Raw genomic sequence first — 20770 nt, 5'->3', positions numbered from 1 at the left:
ATCCCGTCCCCACCGGCACAGAGGACGTAGTTTGTCTCCGTCTGCTTCTTCTGTGCTGGTGGGTTTGGGAAGCTCCTCACACACACACACACACACACACACACACACACACACACACACACACACACACACACACACACGCACACACACGCACACACACACACACACACACGAAGCAGTCAGCAGCTCTTTGCATCTGCTCACAAACCAAGAAGGAGACAGACGGTTCAGGCTGAACGAGAAATAATAATTCTAAAAGCTTTAAGCTATTTCATTTGTCACATAGAACACAGTCTGTTCATGTAAACTGTATGTACTGTATGTATACTGTTTACTTACTGAGTAGCACAGTACAAATCAATGTATGACAAACTTTCTAAATGCATCTTTATATTAGAAACAATATCATAATATTTCTGATACAATTCAAAAATCTGACAATGTATGACAATTAATATAAATATTGTGCAAGTGATAATTTAATATCTTTTTGATTTTCATTTGACTCAAAGGCATTACTGTTAGTACTGTTGAGTATTGATAAATATATTACATGTTGTCACAAACCGGGCCGAACGGCCATGACAAAAAAGGCATTCAATGAAACGGTTGATTAAATATTTATTAAGTTTAAAGTAATGAAAAAGACTAACATAAACTAACAGTGACATGTGAAGTCAGTCATTTCAGCAGTGTAAGTGAGTGGGTGCGTGTAAAGTGTATATGCAGTGTTGTATAGTGTCGAAACAAACCATAACCGAAGCCAAAATGGATGTCTCAGGAAGGAGCCAGAGCCAACTGAAGATCCAGAGGGTTTTTATAAAGGGTGCACTGGCACGCAGGGCCAGTGTTGCTAATTGCCTCAGGTGTCCCCACTCTGCCTGACGATCCTCTGCCACACCTGCAAGGAAAGCAGCCACACAGGCAGACAGGGTCGTCACAATGTTGATATAAATAAAATGGAGAAAGCTTTAGATTACAAGCAAGCAATGTGAGAACCTAATTAATTATTATCATTATTATCATTTTTTATAACACTGCTGTAGTTTTTTTCAAAATGATCATATATAATTTACCAACAATGGAGAGGCACAGATGATAACAAAATAAGGAACTACATCGACAATAACTTCAAGGTACATTTGTGTTTTTACTTGGCAACAGTACTCTTGGTAAAAGAGTATTGTGAGGTACCTTTGACAAATTTGAGTCATTGCACAATATCAAAATGAAATTATGATCTGATAGGTCTGTCATTCAGATTTTTAGGCAACCAAGAGAACACATTACCCGTTACTCAAATCCGGAGAGAGCTCAGTGACAAAATTGATAACGTGCAAGTTCAACGTCAATCGTTCTGCTGTCCTCGATGGAGCAACACCCGCACACCACCGCCACCTTTTGAATTATTAGTTGTGTTCATATCAAAATAGCAGTTTAAGAGAGTGCAACTGTTTTTTAATTGCTAAAGTTGTGATTTTATCAAATGTGGATTTGTCTCTTTTCTGTCAGAAAATCAGTTTTTAAGACTGATTTTGACAAAATTCTTGCAGCCCATAAAGTCTCATTGATATGTGTATACATTTGTATTTACTGTCTCTATCAACGACATTTGGTCCTGAGACTATCATCTAGTGTTTTCAGATAATTTTATAGAGGTCTTGTGTCCGAAATTATAACTGCATTTCTACCTTCTATGGCCTGACGATCAACTCATTTATTCTTATGCACAAGGAAGGGACATTTTTTTTTTTTACCAGAGCAAGAGAACGGAGCAAGAGAATGGAGCAAGAGAACAGAGCAAGGAGAGACTGCACGAGAAATGTTTGCTTTTGATCACTAAAATAAAATTCACCTAAACACAACTGGACATCGGATTTCTTGCCTAAGTTACAAACCAACTAAAATGGCGCATCAGTGGCTTTTTGATGCAAGTTTTGTTTTAATATTTTTTTTCTTTTTGACAAATAGCCACTACAAGCACATTATAACTGTTTTGTCTGTTGTTGTTTTTTTCATGGCCGCAGGAATAGTAGCATGTCAGATGTGACATCTGTTTGATATTACAACAAATTCACAGCCCTTTTTTATTTTTGTTGTTCGGTTAAAGCAAGCCTGCACTACTTTATATTTCTTTACCTGTGGGATCTTCATGGCAGACATGATGGCTTCATTATAGAACGTCCTTCCTCCCTGGTTCTTATCGGGAAAGATCTCTGACTGGACAATAAAAGACACACACACAAACACACACACACACACAGATTTAGAAATAAAAATCACTATAATTCAGCTGACATTCAGATCTCCTGAAAAGACAATATTCTGATGCTAAGCTCTTATTATGGTGACGTGTGTGTGTGTTTACCTGCAGTGGTAGAAAAGTTCCTCCCGAGTCAACCAGGTAAACACAGGGCAGGCGGTTCTGAATTGCTATTTCCTGTGCTCGTAGCTGCTTCTTCACCGTGATGGGATACGCTGTGCCACCTTTTACTGTGGCGTCGTTGGCTATAAACACGCACCACAGGCCGTTGATCCTGCCAATGCCTGAATGGATACGTTATGCAAGTCAGTAGTTTATTATTCTATAGTTGTAGTTATAGTATTAAAAGATACAGGTTGGCAGCTAGCGGTTTCTGACCAGTCAGGCAGCCGGCAGAAGGGATGTCCCCGTACGGCAGACCGAGACCAGCGAATGGAGACAGCTCCAGGAAGTCCTCATCATCCAGCAGGAGGCGCAACCGATCCCTGACCAGCAACTTCCTGTTTCTCTGAGTGTGTCTGGCGATGGCTTTCTCCCCTCCACCTTTCCTTATCTTTTCACTCAACTCTATGTACCTTACAGAGAGAGAGAGAGAGCGCGCGCTAACGAATAGCATGCATTTAGAAATGTATTTCGATAAATAATGCAGTGGGGGAAATCAACTAGAGCTGATCAGAGCTGACGAGAGCAGAACCAACTTGTTGTGGCAGGCGTTGCTGTTTCGGAGGTTAGCTTCATACACATGATGGTGGATGGGCTGGAGAGGCTGCTCCAGCACCGGGAAGGCGCTGCGCAGAGCTCTCCTCCTCCTGGATGCAGAGCTCATGCTGCGGTGCGAACATTGCCGACGCTGCTGGGCCAGCCTGCAAACACACAGTGAATAAATAAACGACATCGTTAACAAGCTGTTGCAAGTAAGAGTTAAAGCCGAGGGTATTCACAGGTTGTAATGACCATGGTCACCAGAAAATGTGTTCAACTGTGGCTATTTAACATGAATTCTGTGAGTTTGAGGAACGGATTGAGCAGATTGCTTCATCTTCATTACAATAAATGGACAACTCTAATAATAGTGTGGAATGTCAAGTATGCCACAAATGTAAGTTTACTTAGCAGTTGAGTTTATACCTAATTAAAAAACCTGGGAGAGCACTATTTTATATGACTGAAGGAAGAAGTTGAATTTGTGATTATGCTTGCTACAATTATATAAGAAAATAATATTAGTCACAAAATGAGTTACTCAAATTGTTCAAAACTATATGTTATCTGTATATGTCATTTTCTTTTTATCCCTCACACAAAACCTATATGTTAAATAAGTATTGAGCCTGTAGTCCAGAGAACCACGGGAGTCCGAGTGATGCAGTCACCTGTGATGTCTCTCCTCTGGTGTGTCTCCCAGCGTCCATGATGGTGACTGGGTGTAAGGAGGCACAAAGGCAGGACACACTCTTCCTCCGCTACACACCCTCCTTTTCAGGACAGAGAGAGAGAAAGAGAGAGCAAAATATATTCAGAAATTAGTACGCTTTTGAAATTGAAACCTTGCAAAATGCATGTCCAAGGCACTAGGTCACTGATAATGATGTTCAGGGATATGCAAAGACAATCTTAACAGTTGCAATTATGAGATGGGATCCAAGACGTTACAGGTGGTTTGATGTAAACATGTGGAGCATGGGCACTGATAAGCATGATCTGCAGACTCTAGCTCACGGGTGTGAAATGTTTAAGGGTTGTGAAGTCCGTGAGGCTTTAGGGCTGTCCCACTGTCAAATGGTCGAGTGTTTTTAAGGCTCTCTGGCAGACATGTTGAGCCCTTTATGAACCCTTCCCGTAAGTCAGCATTTCTGCAGACTTTGCCCAAGGGAATTACCCACAAATCATTGCAGTGTGACGTTAGACACGGGGTTACCAGTGGAAGCATGGAGACGTAAATAAAAAGTTATGGACGTCACAGTGTTCAGCCTGGCAAATTACATTTACTCAGAAACATAAAGGATTGAGAATGGAACATGAAAAAACACATGAAATCAGAGGAATGGGAGCAGAGATTATAGTATACACATATTATATATATTATTCCTCAAACATTTCATTTAGTCATTGCAGCTGTTTTGAAAACAAAAACGAGTAAATAGATTATTTGAAATGATCTGGAAAGAGCCTGGAATAACATCTGTAACGATCAGACCAATTTAATCACCATCGGCGCATTTAGCGTCAAACAATACATTTCCTGACTTCTATACACACATATTAACGTACATCTTTTGATCATTTTGTACAGAAATAACATTTAGAACATATTTACTTACACGGAAAACAACTAACGCTCCACAGGTTATCCGCTCGAAAAGAAAGACTTCACTTCCGGTTTCGCTCTTTACGTCCCAGCTTTCTCTGTAGTACAGCGCCCTCTAGTGGCTTTAGTGGCAACATCAGTTTTCCCACTAGGCTACATACTCCCCTGCTAAAAAGTCAACGTCCTCGGTGACTTAATTCATAGTTTTAACCTCTTTCACTGCTTCCCTGAAGAATACCGCACCCATGCTGGTTAGCAACTGGGACAACACATCAGGACTGAGTGAAATGGCATTACATGCTGATCTCAGGTCATGGTGAGGGTTTGAGTGTACTCCTGCATTTGCTCTCAAAGTCTTTCGGGGTGCTGGAACAGGGGCAGTCATCCCTGCATCCCTACTAGAGCTGTTTCTGGCAGTAGGAACAGGTGTTTCTACCTCAGTTTCACAATCCGAATATTTCACATTCACTGGTTCAATGCTATCTTCAGACTCTGTGTCCCCTCTGTCCTGATCACCAGGGACATCATCGTTCTCCATTTCCTGACACAGGTTTGCACTAGGAACTTCCTCCAGCACTACATACTCAGGATCTTCATAGACTGGAACAGACTCAGAAGGGGCCTGAACAGGTGTCAAAGTAGGGGCACCTACTCTCGCTCTCCTGGAAGCAGGAACAGGACCTACACAAGGTCTGAGATTTGTCCTATGGACCCGTTTAACTGGACCACCCTCCACAGGCTCTACAGTATGAGTGGTACCTTGTACCTCTACTACTTTATGAACAGTAGGACCCCAAGCGTCTTGGATCTTATTCCTGCCCTGAGGCATGTGGCGAAGGTACACTAACTGACCCACATCAACTGGGGGACAGTAAACTTTGTGCTTGTCCAACTCAACCCCTTCGGCTGCTTTCTGCTCAGCATATTCTTTAGCTCTGGCATGGGCGTCCTTGAGACGCTCTTGATGCACCATTAGCCAATCATATTTCTTGTCTCGCACTTGCTCCTGCCCTAACAGAGCATCCACAGGGAGGTGTGGATGGACCCCGAAAAGTAGATAGTACGGTGATTGACCAGTAGTAGCATGTGGCGTCACGTTGTAGGCATGGACTAACTCTGCCAAGTGTTCAGGCCAACGCCGCTTCTTCTCTGGGGGAAGAGTACGCAAGAGATCATGGAGTGTCCTATTGTATCTCTCACATTGTGCATTTCCCTGGGGATGATGAGGTGTTGTGCGAGTTTTCTTTACACCATACAGTTTACATAACTCTGCAACTACTTCACTCTCAAAGTTTCGACCCTGATCTGAATGTAGTCTCTCAGGCACACCGTACTTCATAAACCACTCTTGGAGGAGAATCCTGGCAGTAGTGTTAGCTTTCTGATCACGGGTAGGGAAGGCTTGGGTGAACTTTGTGAACACATCTGTCACAACCAAAACACTCTCTCTGCCATCTGAAGCAGGCTCTAAGACAGTGAAATCTACAGCAACCACTTCCAGGGGTCGTGTGGCCAAAAATGACTTCATAGGAGCATGTATCTTGGGCTGTGGCATTTTGGTAAGGACACATCTCTGACATTTTTTAACCCACTGTTCGACATCATCATACATGCCCACCCAGAAACACCTCTGTTTCAGAAGGTTTTGTGTTCTTTCTATTCCTTGGTGCCCCATCTGATCATGCACACTCTCAAGGACTGATTCTCTCAAACAGTTGGGTAACAGGAGCTGGTGACATTCACCCACATGAACATCATCGATCACACGATAGAGTAAACCATCCCTCTCCTTGATCCGGTGCCACTGCCTAAATAGGGACACCACAGGCTTGGCTAACCTTGTCCTCTCCTTACAGGTGGGTTTCTGCTTCTTTTCCCAGAACTGCCTGAAAGTACTGAGGGTGGGATCTGTGCTTTGAAATTGGCTAAGCTCTTCCTTAGAGTACCCAGGCAAGGTGGGGGTGTTACCCTGCCAGTCACTCCCATCCGTAACATCCACGGCCTCTGAGGCACGTACCTGTCTCACCCTACAGCACTTTGTCCCTGCAGCTCCTAGTTCTTGCCCTAAAGCTGTTCCCTTCCTCACATTGCAGATGGCTACACATCCATCAAAATCTAGGTCATCTGGGTGCGGTTGGGGCTCCCCTGCTAATGGCTGCCTAGAGAGGGCGTCTGCAGCAGTATTACAGCGACCTGGCCGGTACTTGACCTCAAAGTCGAACACTGCTAGCTGAGCTACCCAGCGCTGTTCGATGGCGCCTAATCTGGCTGTATTAAGGTGACACAAGGGGTTGTTATCAGTGATGGCAGTGAATTTAGAGCCTAGGAGGTAACCTCTAAATTTCTCTGAAACCGCCCAATTAAGGGCAAGCAGTTCAAGTTTCATGCTACTGTAGTTTCTGTCATTTTTCTCTGCATTACGCAGCCTCCGACTGGCATAAGCGATCACTCTTTTCTTCTTACCCTGCTGCTGATATAGGATAGCACCTAATCCCAAACTACTGGCATCTGTCTCAACAGTGAAGGGGAGAGAGAAATCAGCGTAACTTAACAAAGGAGCACTGGTGAGTTTCTCTTTCAACAGCTCAAAAGCTTCCTGACACTCTGCAGTCCATGAACTTCCAAACAGCTGTTTAGACCTGGATGGACTGTTGTTTCTGAGGCATGCATTAACCACGTCGTGTAGTGGGCCTGCCAGCTTAGAGAACCCCTCTATGAACCTCCTATAATAACTACAGAAGCCTAAGAATGATCTTAAGTCCTTTACAGTGTTGGGGACTTTCCACTGTTGCACTGCAGCTATCTTCTCCGGGTCAGTGCCAATACCCTCGGCTGATATCTGGTGACCCAGAAAACGTACCTCGGACTGCAAAAAGTGACACTTCTCTACCTTGAGTTTGAGCCCTGTCTCCTTCAGCCTCTGCAGAACCCTCTCAAGCCTCACTAGATGGTCTTCAGAAGACTGAGTACACCAAAATGTCATCCAAATACACAAGCATGATTTGCAGCACCAAGTCACTCATTGATACCTGCATCAGTCGCTGAAACGTTGCTGGCCCATTACACACTCCGAAAGGCAACCGAGAGTACTCGTACAACCCAAAAGGTGTTGTAAAGGCCGTTTTATGCCTGTCATCCTCATGTACTGCAACCTGATGGTAGCCGCTAGCAAGGTCGATAGTCGAAAAGAATCTCGCACCGTGCAGGGCATCAAAACATTCGTCAATGCGAGGCAAAGGAAAAGCGTCACGTCGGGTCTTTGCGTTTAATTTCCTGTAGTCCACACATAGCCGTAGACTCCCGTCAGCTTTTCTGACAAGAACCACCGGTGAAGCATATGCACTCGTGCTTTCGTGGATGACACCCTTCTTTAGAAGCTTAGTGATGTGCTCTCTGACCTCGCTATACTGTGTAGGGGGTATACGGCGGTAGGGCTGTGCTACGGGTATGTCATCTACCAGATGGATCTCATGTTTAACCCGGTCTGTGTAACCTAGGTCCTCATCCTGGAAAGCCAACGCATCTGCATACTGAGCTAGGAGCACTGCTAGTTTAGCCTGCTCTTCCTCTGTACCACCTATGTGCAGCCGGTCCAGTATTGACTGAACATCATTGCCTGCTTCTGAGTTGTCTTTCTGGTCAACAGTCACCTCTTCCTGGTCAGCTGAGATACGCTGGAAGCGTACCTCTGTTTGGTCATTTTCAACACACTCCACCGGAGACATGATGCCTAATCTGGTCCTAGGCTGCAACCATACATCCTCCTGAGAGAAGTTCACCACCTGCACTGGGAACACACGCCTTGTAGCCTCTATCAAAGTGGGCACAACCACAAGATCACCCGGCAATGGTGTCTTAGCTGGCTCCAACACCAAATAGGTGCTATCACCAGATGCTGGTTTGATTCCTTTTGCATAGACGGTGGCAACAGAACCAGCAGGTACGTGTACTGCATCTCGGCCCGCTATCCTAGCTGCAGATATTTTCTCTGCTACCTCACATGTCTGTACACGCTGAAATACTTCCCTCCAGTCTGGATCAAGCTCTCCCCCAAGGGTAGTGTCAAACTCTGCCCTAACCAACTGCTTGCATCTCTTAATTATGTTCATACCAATGAGACCTGAAAACTCTTTGTCTGCGGTTGTTTCAACTCTTTGTTCTCGATAATTGACTCTTCTGGAACTGGATCCTTGACGACTAAGAAACCACACTCTGGTATGTTTAACCCCATAGCCTCCATATCCAGTTCAACATAACCCATGTAGGGAATTGGCAAAGAGTTTGCTGCAGTCAACCTGAGCCACTTAGCTGCGGGGAACACATCCTCCTCTTTCCCTAGTAGGTGCTGCCTGAAGAAAGATTCTGAAATAGTGCTAACCTGACTCCCTGTATCTAACAGGCACTTAACTGGCACGCCACTAATCTGAACTGAAACTTCCCGACACTCACCCACCGCACGCTCAAGAAACCGCTCCCGGTTAAGAGTCTTAGAGCCTTTAGTCTCACCTCGGATTGCCTGGCTCTTGGCGTCCGAGGTGGCTAGTTTTCCTGAATAGATGCATTTGTGGTAGTGGATTAGCTTTCTGGTTTGCGCCGTGTATACTCCCTTGCGATATGTCCCTCCCCTTTACATTTGAAGCAAATGGGCTTCCCATCTTCTGTAAACTGGGGCCTTATGCCCTGTCCACACTACTCCGTTTCTCCTTGGATGCAGATTTGTCAAATAGAAACGATCTCCGTCCACACGGGAGTTTCAGCATCATTCTCGAGTTGATCTGCGTCCACACGGCAGCCTTCGAAGGCGGACAGCACGTGACCATTAACGTACACTGGGCATGCGCGTGACGGTGTAAACAGGAAGTGGATTGCTTGCTTAGTTAAAAAAAAAAAAAAATACGACAGAGTAATAAAGTAGTCTTTAATAATGAAAGGTTGTATTTGATACTTAAGATCTTCCTCTAAAATCTCCCTCTATAAACTCAAACAGACAGTTCGTGGAAAGTTTTAGAAGTTTTATTTTTCAGACGTAGTTAAAGCGCTGCGGGGCTCTCGCTCTCTCTCCAAATTTACTTTAACATCAACACTTACACATAAACGTTTACTAGATTATGGGTTTCAGGAGAGGTGAAGCCTTGTCAGGAGGAAGAGATTGAGAACAGAAGGTCAGAGAAGGGATCAAGAATAAATAAAATAAAAAGGAAAGAAGAGAAAAAATAAATAAATAAAAAGAATTCTAGAGAGGGAGGACTCTTTTCTGAACTCACTGAAGATTCCAACAAATGAAACTCTCCACCCTCTCCTCAGACGACCCATTGAAGAGACAATTCAGTACAGAAGATGAAGGCATTCACTTTGAAATAAAATATTTCTGTCACTTCTAAGTCTCAGAGCTCAACAACAATGTAAAGAGGGGGATAAGAAAAGTTTGTTGTGCTTCTCTAACCGAAGGGCGTAATTAAATGATGCGGATGCCCCCTAAGTAATTCCAGAATTCTGTTTATTTTTTACGACAGTTTTTGAAAACTGAAATGTTAACTGAGCTTCAGACTTTCTTTTTTTCAACATTATCTTTACTGGTTTCATAACACAACAGCCCTCAGGTGGAATAATGCAACAACGTACAGGAATGTAATCTCATAACTGTCAAATCACCCCACCTCTCCCTCCCTTCATAGCCCACACAAATCCAACCCATCCCTTCAGGTCCTACCGCTAATTTAGCTTTTAACTTTGATGTCTGCAGAACAACAGTGACTTGGAAAATGTTCCGCTCAACTCAAAAAAGACATCTGTTGTTTGCGTGCCAGATACAAAAATATTAGGATTCGTCTCCTGCTGCTCTGTTGCGAACAATCCAGGGTTTGGGTCATCTCGAGGGCAATAAACTGGTCTCACCTCACGCCCATGACTGAGATTAGTTTATTTCAGTGATGTTTCAGTTAATTATGCACTGAACAGGTCGTGCAATATTTATTGTACAACACAAAAACAATCTGGGGTTGATGGGAATGTCATCAAGTTTGCAGGTATTTTGTCAAACCAAAGTACTGGACAAATTAAAATTTCAACCTAAAGATGGCTCTGGATTAAAGTTACTATGAGGAATTTAACTGATTATGAAATAGTCTCAATTTTAAAGTGATGCCTCTACATGACCTACATAAGTATCATAAGACCATCAGCAAGAGGTCTGGCTATTTAAATATAGTTCCTCTTAATGCCTGTCATCGGTGCCACCGGGTTGGATTCCGCCCAAAGTCAGATGAAATCATGCAGGTTCATCAAAAACTCCTTCAGCTCAGACTCCAGCGCGGCCTCAGCCAGCGACCAGCCCGTCGCGGACAGACCCGGATCCAGCTTCGCTGCCGCCTTCGACCTGGAGTCCCAGCGAGAGGTGGAGAGCTCAGCACCCGGCAGCAATATCTTCTCGCCTCGCTGGAAAACACTGCTAGAAACCAAGGCCGTATTGCTGGGAGGAACGGGAGAACCAGAACCAGCAATGCGTGGGGCAGACTCTCAGACCATGCTGAAGTAAAATTAAAGGTGTTCTAAAGGGAATCTGGTGGTCGGAAACACTACAACTTTCATCCACAGGGACCGCACTACCAATTTCATCATGAGGGACCGCACTACAACTTTCATCCACAGGGACCGCACTACCACTTTCATCGTCAGGGACCGCACTACAACTTTCATCCACAGGGACCGCACTACCACTTTCATCGTCAGGGACCGCACTACAACTTTCATCCACAGGGACCGCACTACCAATTTCATCGTCAGGGACCGCACTACCACTTTCATCCACAGGGGCCGCCAGATTCAACACAAAATTAAAGTTTCTTGTAGTAGCTTTAAAGCTCAGGGGAACACCAACATCAGGAGGATTCATCCTCAGGGCACCATGAATCTTTATATAAACCATCCAATCGTTGTTGAGATATTTGAGTCTGGACCATAGGATTCTGGGACCTAGCTCAACTGAGAATTTTTTTCTTTTAACTTCCACAAAGAATTGAGCTGTCACCTCTGTCACTTACAACGCTCCTATTTTCTTAAATAATGAGTGTTATAGCCTACCACCAGTTTCTCTGCTTGTACATTAAACTGAGATCTGCCCGTCATTTAAATCAGACTGTGACTGCAGTGGCAGTAGCCCCAGTGGCTCTGATCTTAATCATATAAAAACAAAGTGTTACACCGGGGGCGTTGCTCTCCCTGCTGGACCACATGACCTAGATGTGAGTGTAGTGTCTACTTAAGGGGAAAACAAAACTCTGCAACAACATGACTAATGCACATGTCACAAATCCTATTTTATGCTGCGTGTTTGCTTTACTTCTGCTGCACTATAAGCTGTTAAGAAAGTCAGGATACTCAATTTGAAATGAATCGGAGAAAGCAAATTACTTATGTGCAAGAGCGCAAGATCTAAAACGATCTTTTTTTACGTTAAGTTATGCATCTAACTTTTTATTGAGCATTTAAATTAAATTTGAGTTAAATGTACTGCAGCAGTTACTGCAGCAGTCTGAGAAGTGTGAGTCTCTAATTCAGTCTGATTCTCTGTTTCAGGTTAACATCTACCAAGCGCCAATTTGTCGTGTCAGAAAAAGACATTTACAGCCACTACGAACACATTGCAGGACAGCCGTTCCTACAGTAACAGCCGTTTTTCCCTCGGGGTTCCATTAGATATAAATTTACCATTAGAGACTCAGAAATAGAGTGTGTAACTTAATAGAAAAAGGGCACTGACGCAGACAAAAAGTTGGTGGCAATACATTGTGGTACTGTCCTCCGGCATGTCGACATCTGATGTAATGCGTGTTGTGTGCAAGTACAAAGAGTCATAGGCTCAAAAAAAGCTTATATTACCACATGACTATGTATTGAATCATGGGAGGAATCCCCCCCCCCCCCTTTGTACCTCTTGATGCCTCTTGTTATGGAGGAACACAGTACACTCCAAAAAGTGGAAACATTTTTATTGAAAATGAATATTATTAATGCACAAATTGTGTGAGTACAACATCCTTCTACCAATTCAGTTAGTTAGACAAATGGTGTAATTAACAAATGTCTTTCCCCTGATCCAGAGGGATGGGAACATCTGCGCAGCAGACACGCCAGAGGTGCTCACCGTTTGACAGAACAGCTATGAAGTCGGTCTGACTCACGCTGCACGTGTTTGCAACACGTTCTCGTTCCCACTCGTCACATGCTGGCGCTTTCTCAGACAACTTGGCGTCACTTTGTAACGCACTGGGTAGCCGCACGAGCACGGTCGCAGTAAACACACGGTTAACGTCGTGAAGTCAAGCAAAAACACTCGGTCATGTTCAGGCGGCAAAACCACTTAGTTAGGAGAAACATCATAGTTGGGCTTAAAATAAGTAAGTAAACCAAGTAACGCGAAAACAATGTAACATAAGCACGGAAAATGCATCACAAACACTGAAACACGCACACCGGTCTCCTGGTTTAAATGTCCTGTGTCCTTGTCTGGACTTTAAACTTCGTCATAACAATCCTGAAGCCTTTTCTCTGCAACGTCTAATGATGACGCAAATGATTTTACGTTGTAGTTTCCTGAAAGCCTGGTGCATGTCATACAGAAGCTAATGGCTAACTTGTGAGTCTCCTGTCACAGAAAAAAATTATGGAAATTCTTTCTCTCTCTCTCTCTCTCTTTCTCTTTTAGACACACACACACACACGGACACTTTGATTTGAATATGGGAGGATGAAGAAAGGTGTTTCTCATGACTAATACAAATGAGTATGCAAATGAGTTGTAACTCATATTTGTATATTCAAACATGAGGCTTGAAAAGTAGTTTTGTTTGATAGTCCTTTGGGGTGGACTTTAGGTTGTGAGTGACTCCTGAAGTATCCCTTTCATAATATTGCATGTAGATGAATACTCTACCTATAAGGATGATGGCCAAAGGTGTGTGTGTGTGTGTGTTGTGTGTATAAAAGCGAAGTCTGTGGCAGACACTGATGTCCTGTATTATAGAAGGAAGGATGATATGATGAAAAGACGTATTTCAAAAATAGATCAATAACGACATTTCACTTAAAGCTGAGCGTGTGGGGGAAGAGATCGTATTTCACAGGATGGAGAGGTTTTCCATCAATAATAGCACCATGTTCGTAAGAGATCTGAGAGGAACTTTGTGCTCATACAGCTGCAACAACAGATAGAGAAGAAGTCTCGGATTCACCGGATGGTGCCATGTTTGTTTTTTGGGCCTGTTGCGTATAGAGTGATGCTGGGGTGCCTGACGTTAGCTTTTCACATCTGCCGAATGCAAATACTTGAGTTTGCCACAGAGCTTATTTTCTGCAATAATTTAGTAATAGTTTTTGTTGAACCACTGGAACCAGTGTGACGCTAACTTCTGGGGCTGCCCTACAAAAATACATGATCCCTGCAGCACTCTACAGCAGTGATTCTCAACTGGTCTGGCTGCGGGACCCACTATCACCCCTTAATGACAAGCCACGACCCAAATTATATATATATATATATATATATATATATAATTTGGGTATATCTATATTCAAGAAGTCTAGTAGTAGTAACGTCTCTGTGTAGTAAACAACAGCCAAATCAAATAAAGAAAGTACACATCAATTATATTTTAACAAATATTATTCTCATTTTTCAAATTTAACTGGATGGATTATAAATAATACATAGAAATACATGAATAAATGTTCTTCTCATTTCAAGTAAAATAAAGGTTGGATTCAAAAATAAATTACGCAACGAAATTCATTTTAGAAATGATGATAAATGATGTAAAAAGTGTTTCATCTCTCCAGCTCTCTCTTTCTATATATATATATATATATATATAAATAAGTGTTTCGTCTCTCCAGTTCCCTCTGACTTTAATTGTTTCCATAATAAAAGTTCAGATCATGAAAACACAAATCTTTCTAATAAATGAAGAAAGTTGTTTGTGGTCCTTTTGTTGTTCAGTCTACAATGAACATTTATTTAAACCAGATGTTGAATCAGAAAACGAATCAAATATAAAGCTTGAGTTTAATCTGTGATCCATCTTCACTGTTTACATGTTGAAAAAAATCTCATCAATCCGATCGGCTGCAGCGTCCAATCACATGACTGATGAACAATGAGGGGGCGTGTCGGCCGTTAAAAGACTTCCTGTAAGTCTGTTCTCGTGGGTCCTCGCTCATGGCTCCTCGGAGATCCCTCCTCGCTCCTCAGAGCTAAATAAGAGCTTTGGGACGGCCGTCAATATGGCGGTGCAGAACAACTTCCGGTTCAAGCGAGGATCGAGGAAATGACACCTCTTAAACCCGAGGGTCCCCAATATTGGGGACATAGAGGGGGTACCCCAGGGGTACCCCTGTGTACAATTCACTTTTGTGAAAGGAATACAAAAGTAAAAAAAAATAATAATAATACCTGTGTAACAAAGAGATTCTGGGCGAAACAACCATGGGAGCCATTTTACACACTGCAAAACACAATTATACATGAACTAAGATCATATCTAGAAGAGTACTACAAGTTTTACCACAAAACCACGTTTTTCTGGACAAAAAACTGCGTACTATATACTTTGTTTTGGTCTGGCATGAGAACGCGCGGAGCGATCTTGGCGGATGACCACATGTAGCAGGGCCGTGATTCGACCCCGCGACGAATAGCGTCGTCGGAATTACTCTCTTTCAAACCGTTCAAACGTTATATATCTATAAGCCAACATCAGTCACATGTCACCAGAATAAAAATTGGTTAAAAAAAACTTACATTTTGATGGTTTTGAAGATGAAAAACGGATTTATTCCATTGGATTTTCGAGCAGCGACTTCCTGCATCTCTCCCCTCGCCTCTGCAAGTGAAATCAAGGCGCTGCGAGGAGGAATGAGAAAATGCCAGGGTATTCAGAAAGGTGGACCAAACCAAGTAGAGAGAGGGGTTGGGCCAGCATTTTGCGATTTCTAGTCAGTAAACAGACCCAGATACGATCAAACACCCCCGCATGGCTCCCGTTGGACTATCCCGCATCTAAAACTGTTTCACACCTGTAAATCGGCCGATCACAGGCCTCTCCAGGGTCACATAGACACACATTATGAGGCATTTATTTTTATGATTGACAGATATGACACATCATAACTGCTCAACATTATTGAAAATGGTGTCAAACTGCTTTATTATGATGTATTGAACACTCTTAGTGATAAATCAAGTGAATATATAGTTAATATGTAGTTATATAGTATATAAAATGAGTATACAGCAATGCAACAGCTGGTTCCGAAAATCAAAACTTTGATTTTTATGACCATGTATGCTGGCCTGCTTCACTCAATCAAAGTAAAATATGTTGTGGGGACATGTAACACGTGTTGTTCTATGACTTTAGCATGGGTTTAGGCCAAGCCAGGCATTATTTTAAAAACACATGTTCAATACAAGTGCTTTTTTTCAGGCGAACTTGGAACTTTTTCCATTTGAGCTGTGCCATAAGTCACATCAGTTATTAACCAGTAACATATACACAATATTTACACAATTTAACACATCTCACAAGTGTTACCAGTATTCTAGCATAACAATTATTAAAATAGACCTTGTAGTTAGAGCTTGGACTCTCTATGGGTATGTGTATGCAATTTTCGAGCAGAGGGCTAAAAATAGGGCTAGGGCTTAAGACTTGGGATGCACCCTAAGACGCAAGGAAAGGACGCAAGTGAGGGAAACGGGGATGCAATTAAGAGACTTGAGAAGTACCCACGGTGTGTGTACATCTCACTCAAGTCAGGAAACTTGTCAGAATACCCATATTTGATTGGCTGAGCTGCATCACCTGACGTGATTCACACCGCATTGGTCGGTGTTTTTCCTGCACCGCTGAACAAGCGCCGTAAATGCTGGAATAATTCCGCTGCATAAAAAATGCCCTTCAAAATAAAATCGCAACATTTGTTTTTTTTGTCAGTCAAAGGCCCGTGACCCACTGAAAACGGGTCCGCGACCCACTTTTGGGTCGCGACCCACCAGTTGAGAATCACTGCTCTACAATATATACTCACGTTCCCTTTGTTATGACTCAAGAATCAAACACATAGTGATTAACATTGTGATTCACCTTCTTTTGATCAATGATACTTTCTATTTCACAGAGCAATAAGCTCACACATACACACGCTTACAGTAGGACTGTGTGGTGTGACTACAAAGGCTTCACGGCAGAGGGAGGCCAAAGTCGGATGCTGAAATAGCTCAAGGCTAGAATATAAAAACGTACAACTTGCCGTCACTGTGGTACCAGGTGCAGACCATTCAAATGTGTCCGCTCACAAAACCTGCATCGATCAGTCGGACCACGGTCTCAAGTCACGCCGGCGGCTACCGGCATAGCACAACTGAAGGCTAAACACTTCACTGCACTGCACTGCGCTACACTTTCTGTCCGTAACAAATGTCTTCAGCACAGACTGAGATTCAAACACCTAAATAAGGCCAGCCCTCACAAGTTAGGGCATCTGGGATGTTTGGTGTTTGTAGGAATGTGAGTAAAGAAAAAAAACAAGTGCAGGATTCTGTCAGAGCAGATCTGCCAGTGGTGGAAAAAAGTTGCTGAGAGCGTTTTCCACAGAGATGTGAGAACCGTGACAAGCATCACAAACACGACTAATGACAAAGTCTGTGAGACTTGTAAGGAAGCATGAGTCAGCCAGTGGGACTTTTTCTTTTAATACAGAGATACTGAAGGTCAGTGAACGTGTTCTTGGATGTTTCCACTCTCTGGTGTATTCCAGCAAACAGAGAAGGGGGTTAGTGGTAGTGGTCCCCTGCTAGATTATAGCAAGGCCGGTTTATCCACAGGTTTATCCCGGGGGCATCAGCCAATTGGCAGCAAATGACTAAAAGACAAATATATATTATTTACTGAAAGAGATGCAAATAGTTACAAAAATAGCTGTTATATCCAGTTTGTATGTATAATGAAAAACTATTGCCATCGGGTAAGTGCCTTCTCAAAATCACAGCCGAGTAGTCCAAAATGACGCGGTGCCGGCAAATTCGTTGTCATATCAGTTCAAAATGTATCAGGTAAGAGGTTGTGCATAAGCGAAAACTACAAAAAGAAAAATAATCACAGGCACGGCACATAGTCACAATTCAAATTGTACCCGCATTCGCAAGCTTTTTTGTTCGGAAAGATGCAAGGAGGGAGCTGCAGGCAGCTGACCCTCCAGTCTATTAGCCTGTGTGTCATTTGGTGATGGTGGCTTCTCTGTGCTCCGGTTAGCCTTGTGTATAATGCTTATGGACATGCAGGCTACTTTGATGAAGCACAGTAATTAAATACGGTTCCCTTTCGAGAGCAGCTTAACATAGATTGATCGGCAAACATTTAGACTGCTGGTGCAAAGGTAGCCTCAGTCAGGTGTTTCAAGATGGCAAGACTCTTAGGAATCAGCCTTAAAAAATATAAACTCAAGGCTGACTATAAAGCAGCTCAGGTTCAAGGAGACCTTCAAGCTTGGCAAGAGAGTCTGAAGATGTCTCAGAATGATGAGAGTCATTCTCTGTCTGACTTTTCACTGGTGCAGAAAGGAGCAGACGTGTCTCAGCTCTGACACTATATATATAACTCTATATGTATATATAATATATATATATATATAGAGAGTTATATATATATATTATGGTGTCTCACACGAAGACAGTGCCAATCATCACTTTTGATCACATGTCTCCCTCTAGTGGTACATGGTACAACCTCTCAAATACTTCTCTTCTATACTTCGTTCACAGGGGGTGAGCCATAGAAAGTGAACCATTACGAGTAGATCATTTACGATATTCAAGTGTTGCTAATGCATAAGAAGGCTTCACACAAAGATCATCTGTGTACTTTCGCAAATCACTAAATGTTCAAATAAAATGTGTGTGCATGTTGTTTTTTTAAGAAACAGCTGGTCATCTGTAGAACTTCCCTTGGTGTAATTCAAAAGCAATAGTTTCAGAAAGCCGAGAGTTAGATGACAAAATGTATTCCACTCTCATGAAAGTGAATAGTAGTATTACCAAAAGTTTCAAGCAATTCCTTTAAAACAATTGGCATTTGTGGTCAAAAACAGAGCTTTTACATATGTAGCAAACATCTAACAAACTAACTTGTCCTGTATATAGATGTCTAGGAGAAAACTTTCACTCAGAAAAGTTGAGAAAAGACTGGGGGGTAGCGTAAGGTTCTTCATGACTTCGTTGAAAATGCGAGCACTGGCAGGAATCAGGCTTCCTGCGGTTTGCAGGCCAGGAGGTAAAAATACTTCACAGCCACCACCACCTCCGTCTCCACAGAGGTCACCCTCATTATGGACATCAACCTGGGGAGACAAGGTGTCATCATTCAGTCAGCGGGTGTAGTTTCACTTACCTCTCCAATATGCCAGTTTTTACGGACCCATTAAACATCCATGTAATAATGTCATCTGTTGAAAGGATGTTTTGCTCCAGAATGTAGATAAATGTAAAAAAAATGAATTCATAGGTCAGCAATGCTTATCATTTTTATAGAGCATTGTCAAACGTGTGTAATATGGACGCATGTGTATACTGTACTGTATGGATGATTATGCATTTTACCTTTGACGGATGTCTTGAGAGAGTGCGGTGGCTTTCTGCATGTCGTCTTTCAGCAGCGCCTGATAGCTGGAGAAAGACTCCACCAACCCCATGTAACTGGACAGAGGCATAGGCCTTTCCACCCACACGCACTCGTACCTGTAACACATAAAACAACACAGTCAATGTGTGTACTGCACATTCACATACATATCACTCACTGACGTTTTTTTTTTTCTAAACCAGCCATGGGATTTGCAGAAATTGACCAAACGAAAAACATGCTCTCACCACTCCTTGTCAGGGTAAGGGATGGATTCATAGGCCTTCCGGTAAATCTCAATAGAGCTGGGACCGAGGTGGGCACTGCGGTAAGGCTGCAAGGCTGCATAAAACTGGTGAAACCAAGAGACAGGGAGTCATGAGGTTGTCACCACTGTAATAATAACGGCATATATGTATATATACAGTATACCATGAACCGGATATGTTTTCCTCTCTGATGTGTTTTAAGCTATTTAACAATACCTTTAGTACACAGCTATATGTGTTTGATAGATAGTGTATATTTTTGCTAGTTATTATTAATATTTTAATGGTGTCTGACACCAATTTATATTCCACATTGCAATTAACTGCTAACTGTGCCCCTCAGGAAAGCTTCATTGACTAAAAACATCCACAAGATGATGCTGTTGTTCATTTTTGATTAACGTAAGACACCTCAGAAGCATAGGGGGAAACCTTTTTTTAGATATCACCATTCAACTTGTTGATTACTTACATTAGGACAAATTTATTTTTTTTGGATCACAAGTTTTCTGAAAATGTAGAATGAATATAGATAAGAAATGAACTGGAAAGTTTGGTGTCATGCTACTGGAAATGTATTGAAATTTCAATAATTTTGAGGAAATAGCCTTTGAAGATATGTATTGTAAGATCAACTTTGGAAGACACTACAGATGACTAGATGACTTGGGTTACAAGTTTTCTAAAATTTGATATGCTAATAATGCATTATCTAATACTAACTTTTGGTGAATATAAGAGAAATCTAAATATGCAAATAGACAAAGCATTTAAACAACCACATACGTGTGTATATTTCTATGAAATATATAAAAATATAATACCTGTTTTTTTCGTATTTTCTATAATAAATAATACATCTCAATTGCAAGCCTTTTCCACAGCAGACATGTCACAGTAGAAAAAAAACACAGGTGTAAGTAATAAAATGAATGATGGCAGTTTCAGGGTCCTGGTATTGCTAACACTAGCTTACGTTCACACTTTCATGGATTACTGGGACACTTGGGACCAGGGCAGAGCCATCGTTAATATTATTAGCGACACCTGTGCTGTATTTACAAACAGCCTTACATGGACATTTACAATAACTTCTCTCAGGTGAATGTTCTTGTTAGCACCTCTTTGCAGACTTGGTTGAGTGTATGTGAGCAGCAGTCATTGTAGCTGAGCTGCATGTCAATGGTGTAGTTGAGTAGAGCCAAGCAGCCACGGGGCTTCAGGACTCTGTGGGCCTCCTGGAGAAAGCGAGGTCGGT

General features: G+C 42.5%; 2 protein-coding genes across 2 annotated transcripts in view; both read right to left on the bottom strand.

Moving 5' to 3' along the window:
- Positions 1-862: 862 nt before the first annotated feature.
- On the bottom strand, positions 863-4036 carry LOC142938537 (methylcrotonoyl-CoA carboxylase beta chain, mitochondrial-like). The gene is made up of 8 exons (XM_076081793.1): positions 3983-4036; positions 3637-3738; positions 2962-3126; positions 2642-2838; positions 2369-2547; positions 2140-2220; positions 1348-1398; positions 863-901 (listed from the first exon to the last, which is right to left on the bottom strand). The coding sequence occupies exons 3-8, from the start codon at positions 3087-3089 to the stop codon at positions 863-865; spliced, it is 675 nt and encodes a 224-aa protein (XP_075937908.1). The 5' UTR covers positions 3090-3126; positions 3637-3738; positions 3983-4036.
- Positions 4037-18865: 14829 nt separating this feature from the next.
- LOC142938657 (putative methyltransferase DDB_G0268948) overlaps positions 18866-20770 on the bottom strand; it is a 3330-nt gene continuing 1425 nt past the window's right edge. The window contains exons 3-6 of the mRNA XM_076081972.1: positions 20634-20770; positions 19492-19595; positions 19222-19359; positions 18866-18962 (exon numbers count right to left, since the gene is read on the bottom strand). The exon at positions 20634-20770 is cut by the window's right edge and continues 80 nt beyond it. Of these exons, the coding sequence (XP_075938087.1) occupies positions 18866-18962; positions 19222-19359; positions 19492-19595; positions 20634-20770 (476 nt within the window). The remainder of the gene's footprint in view (positions 18963-19221; positions 19360-19491; positions 19596-20633) is intronic.

Source organism: Anarhichas minor, unplaced genomic scaffold, assembly GCF_050575085.1.
Source record: "Anarhichas minor isolate MPS153535 unplaced genomic scaffold, ASM5057508v1 ptg000087l, whole genome shotgun sequence".
Taxonomy (NCBI): Eukaryota; Metazoa; Chordata; class Actinopteri; order Perciformes; family Anarhichadidae; genus Anarhichas; species Anarhichas minor.
This window is presented reverse-complemented; position numbering and strand designations above follow the sequence as displayed.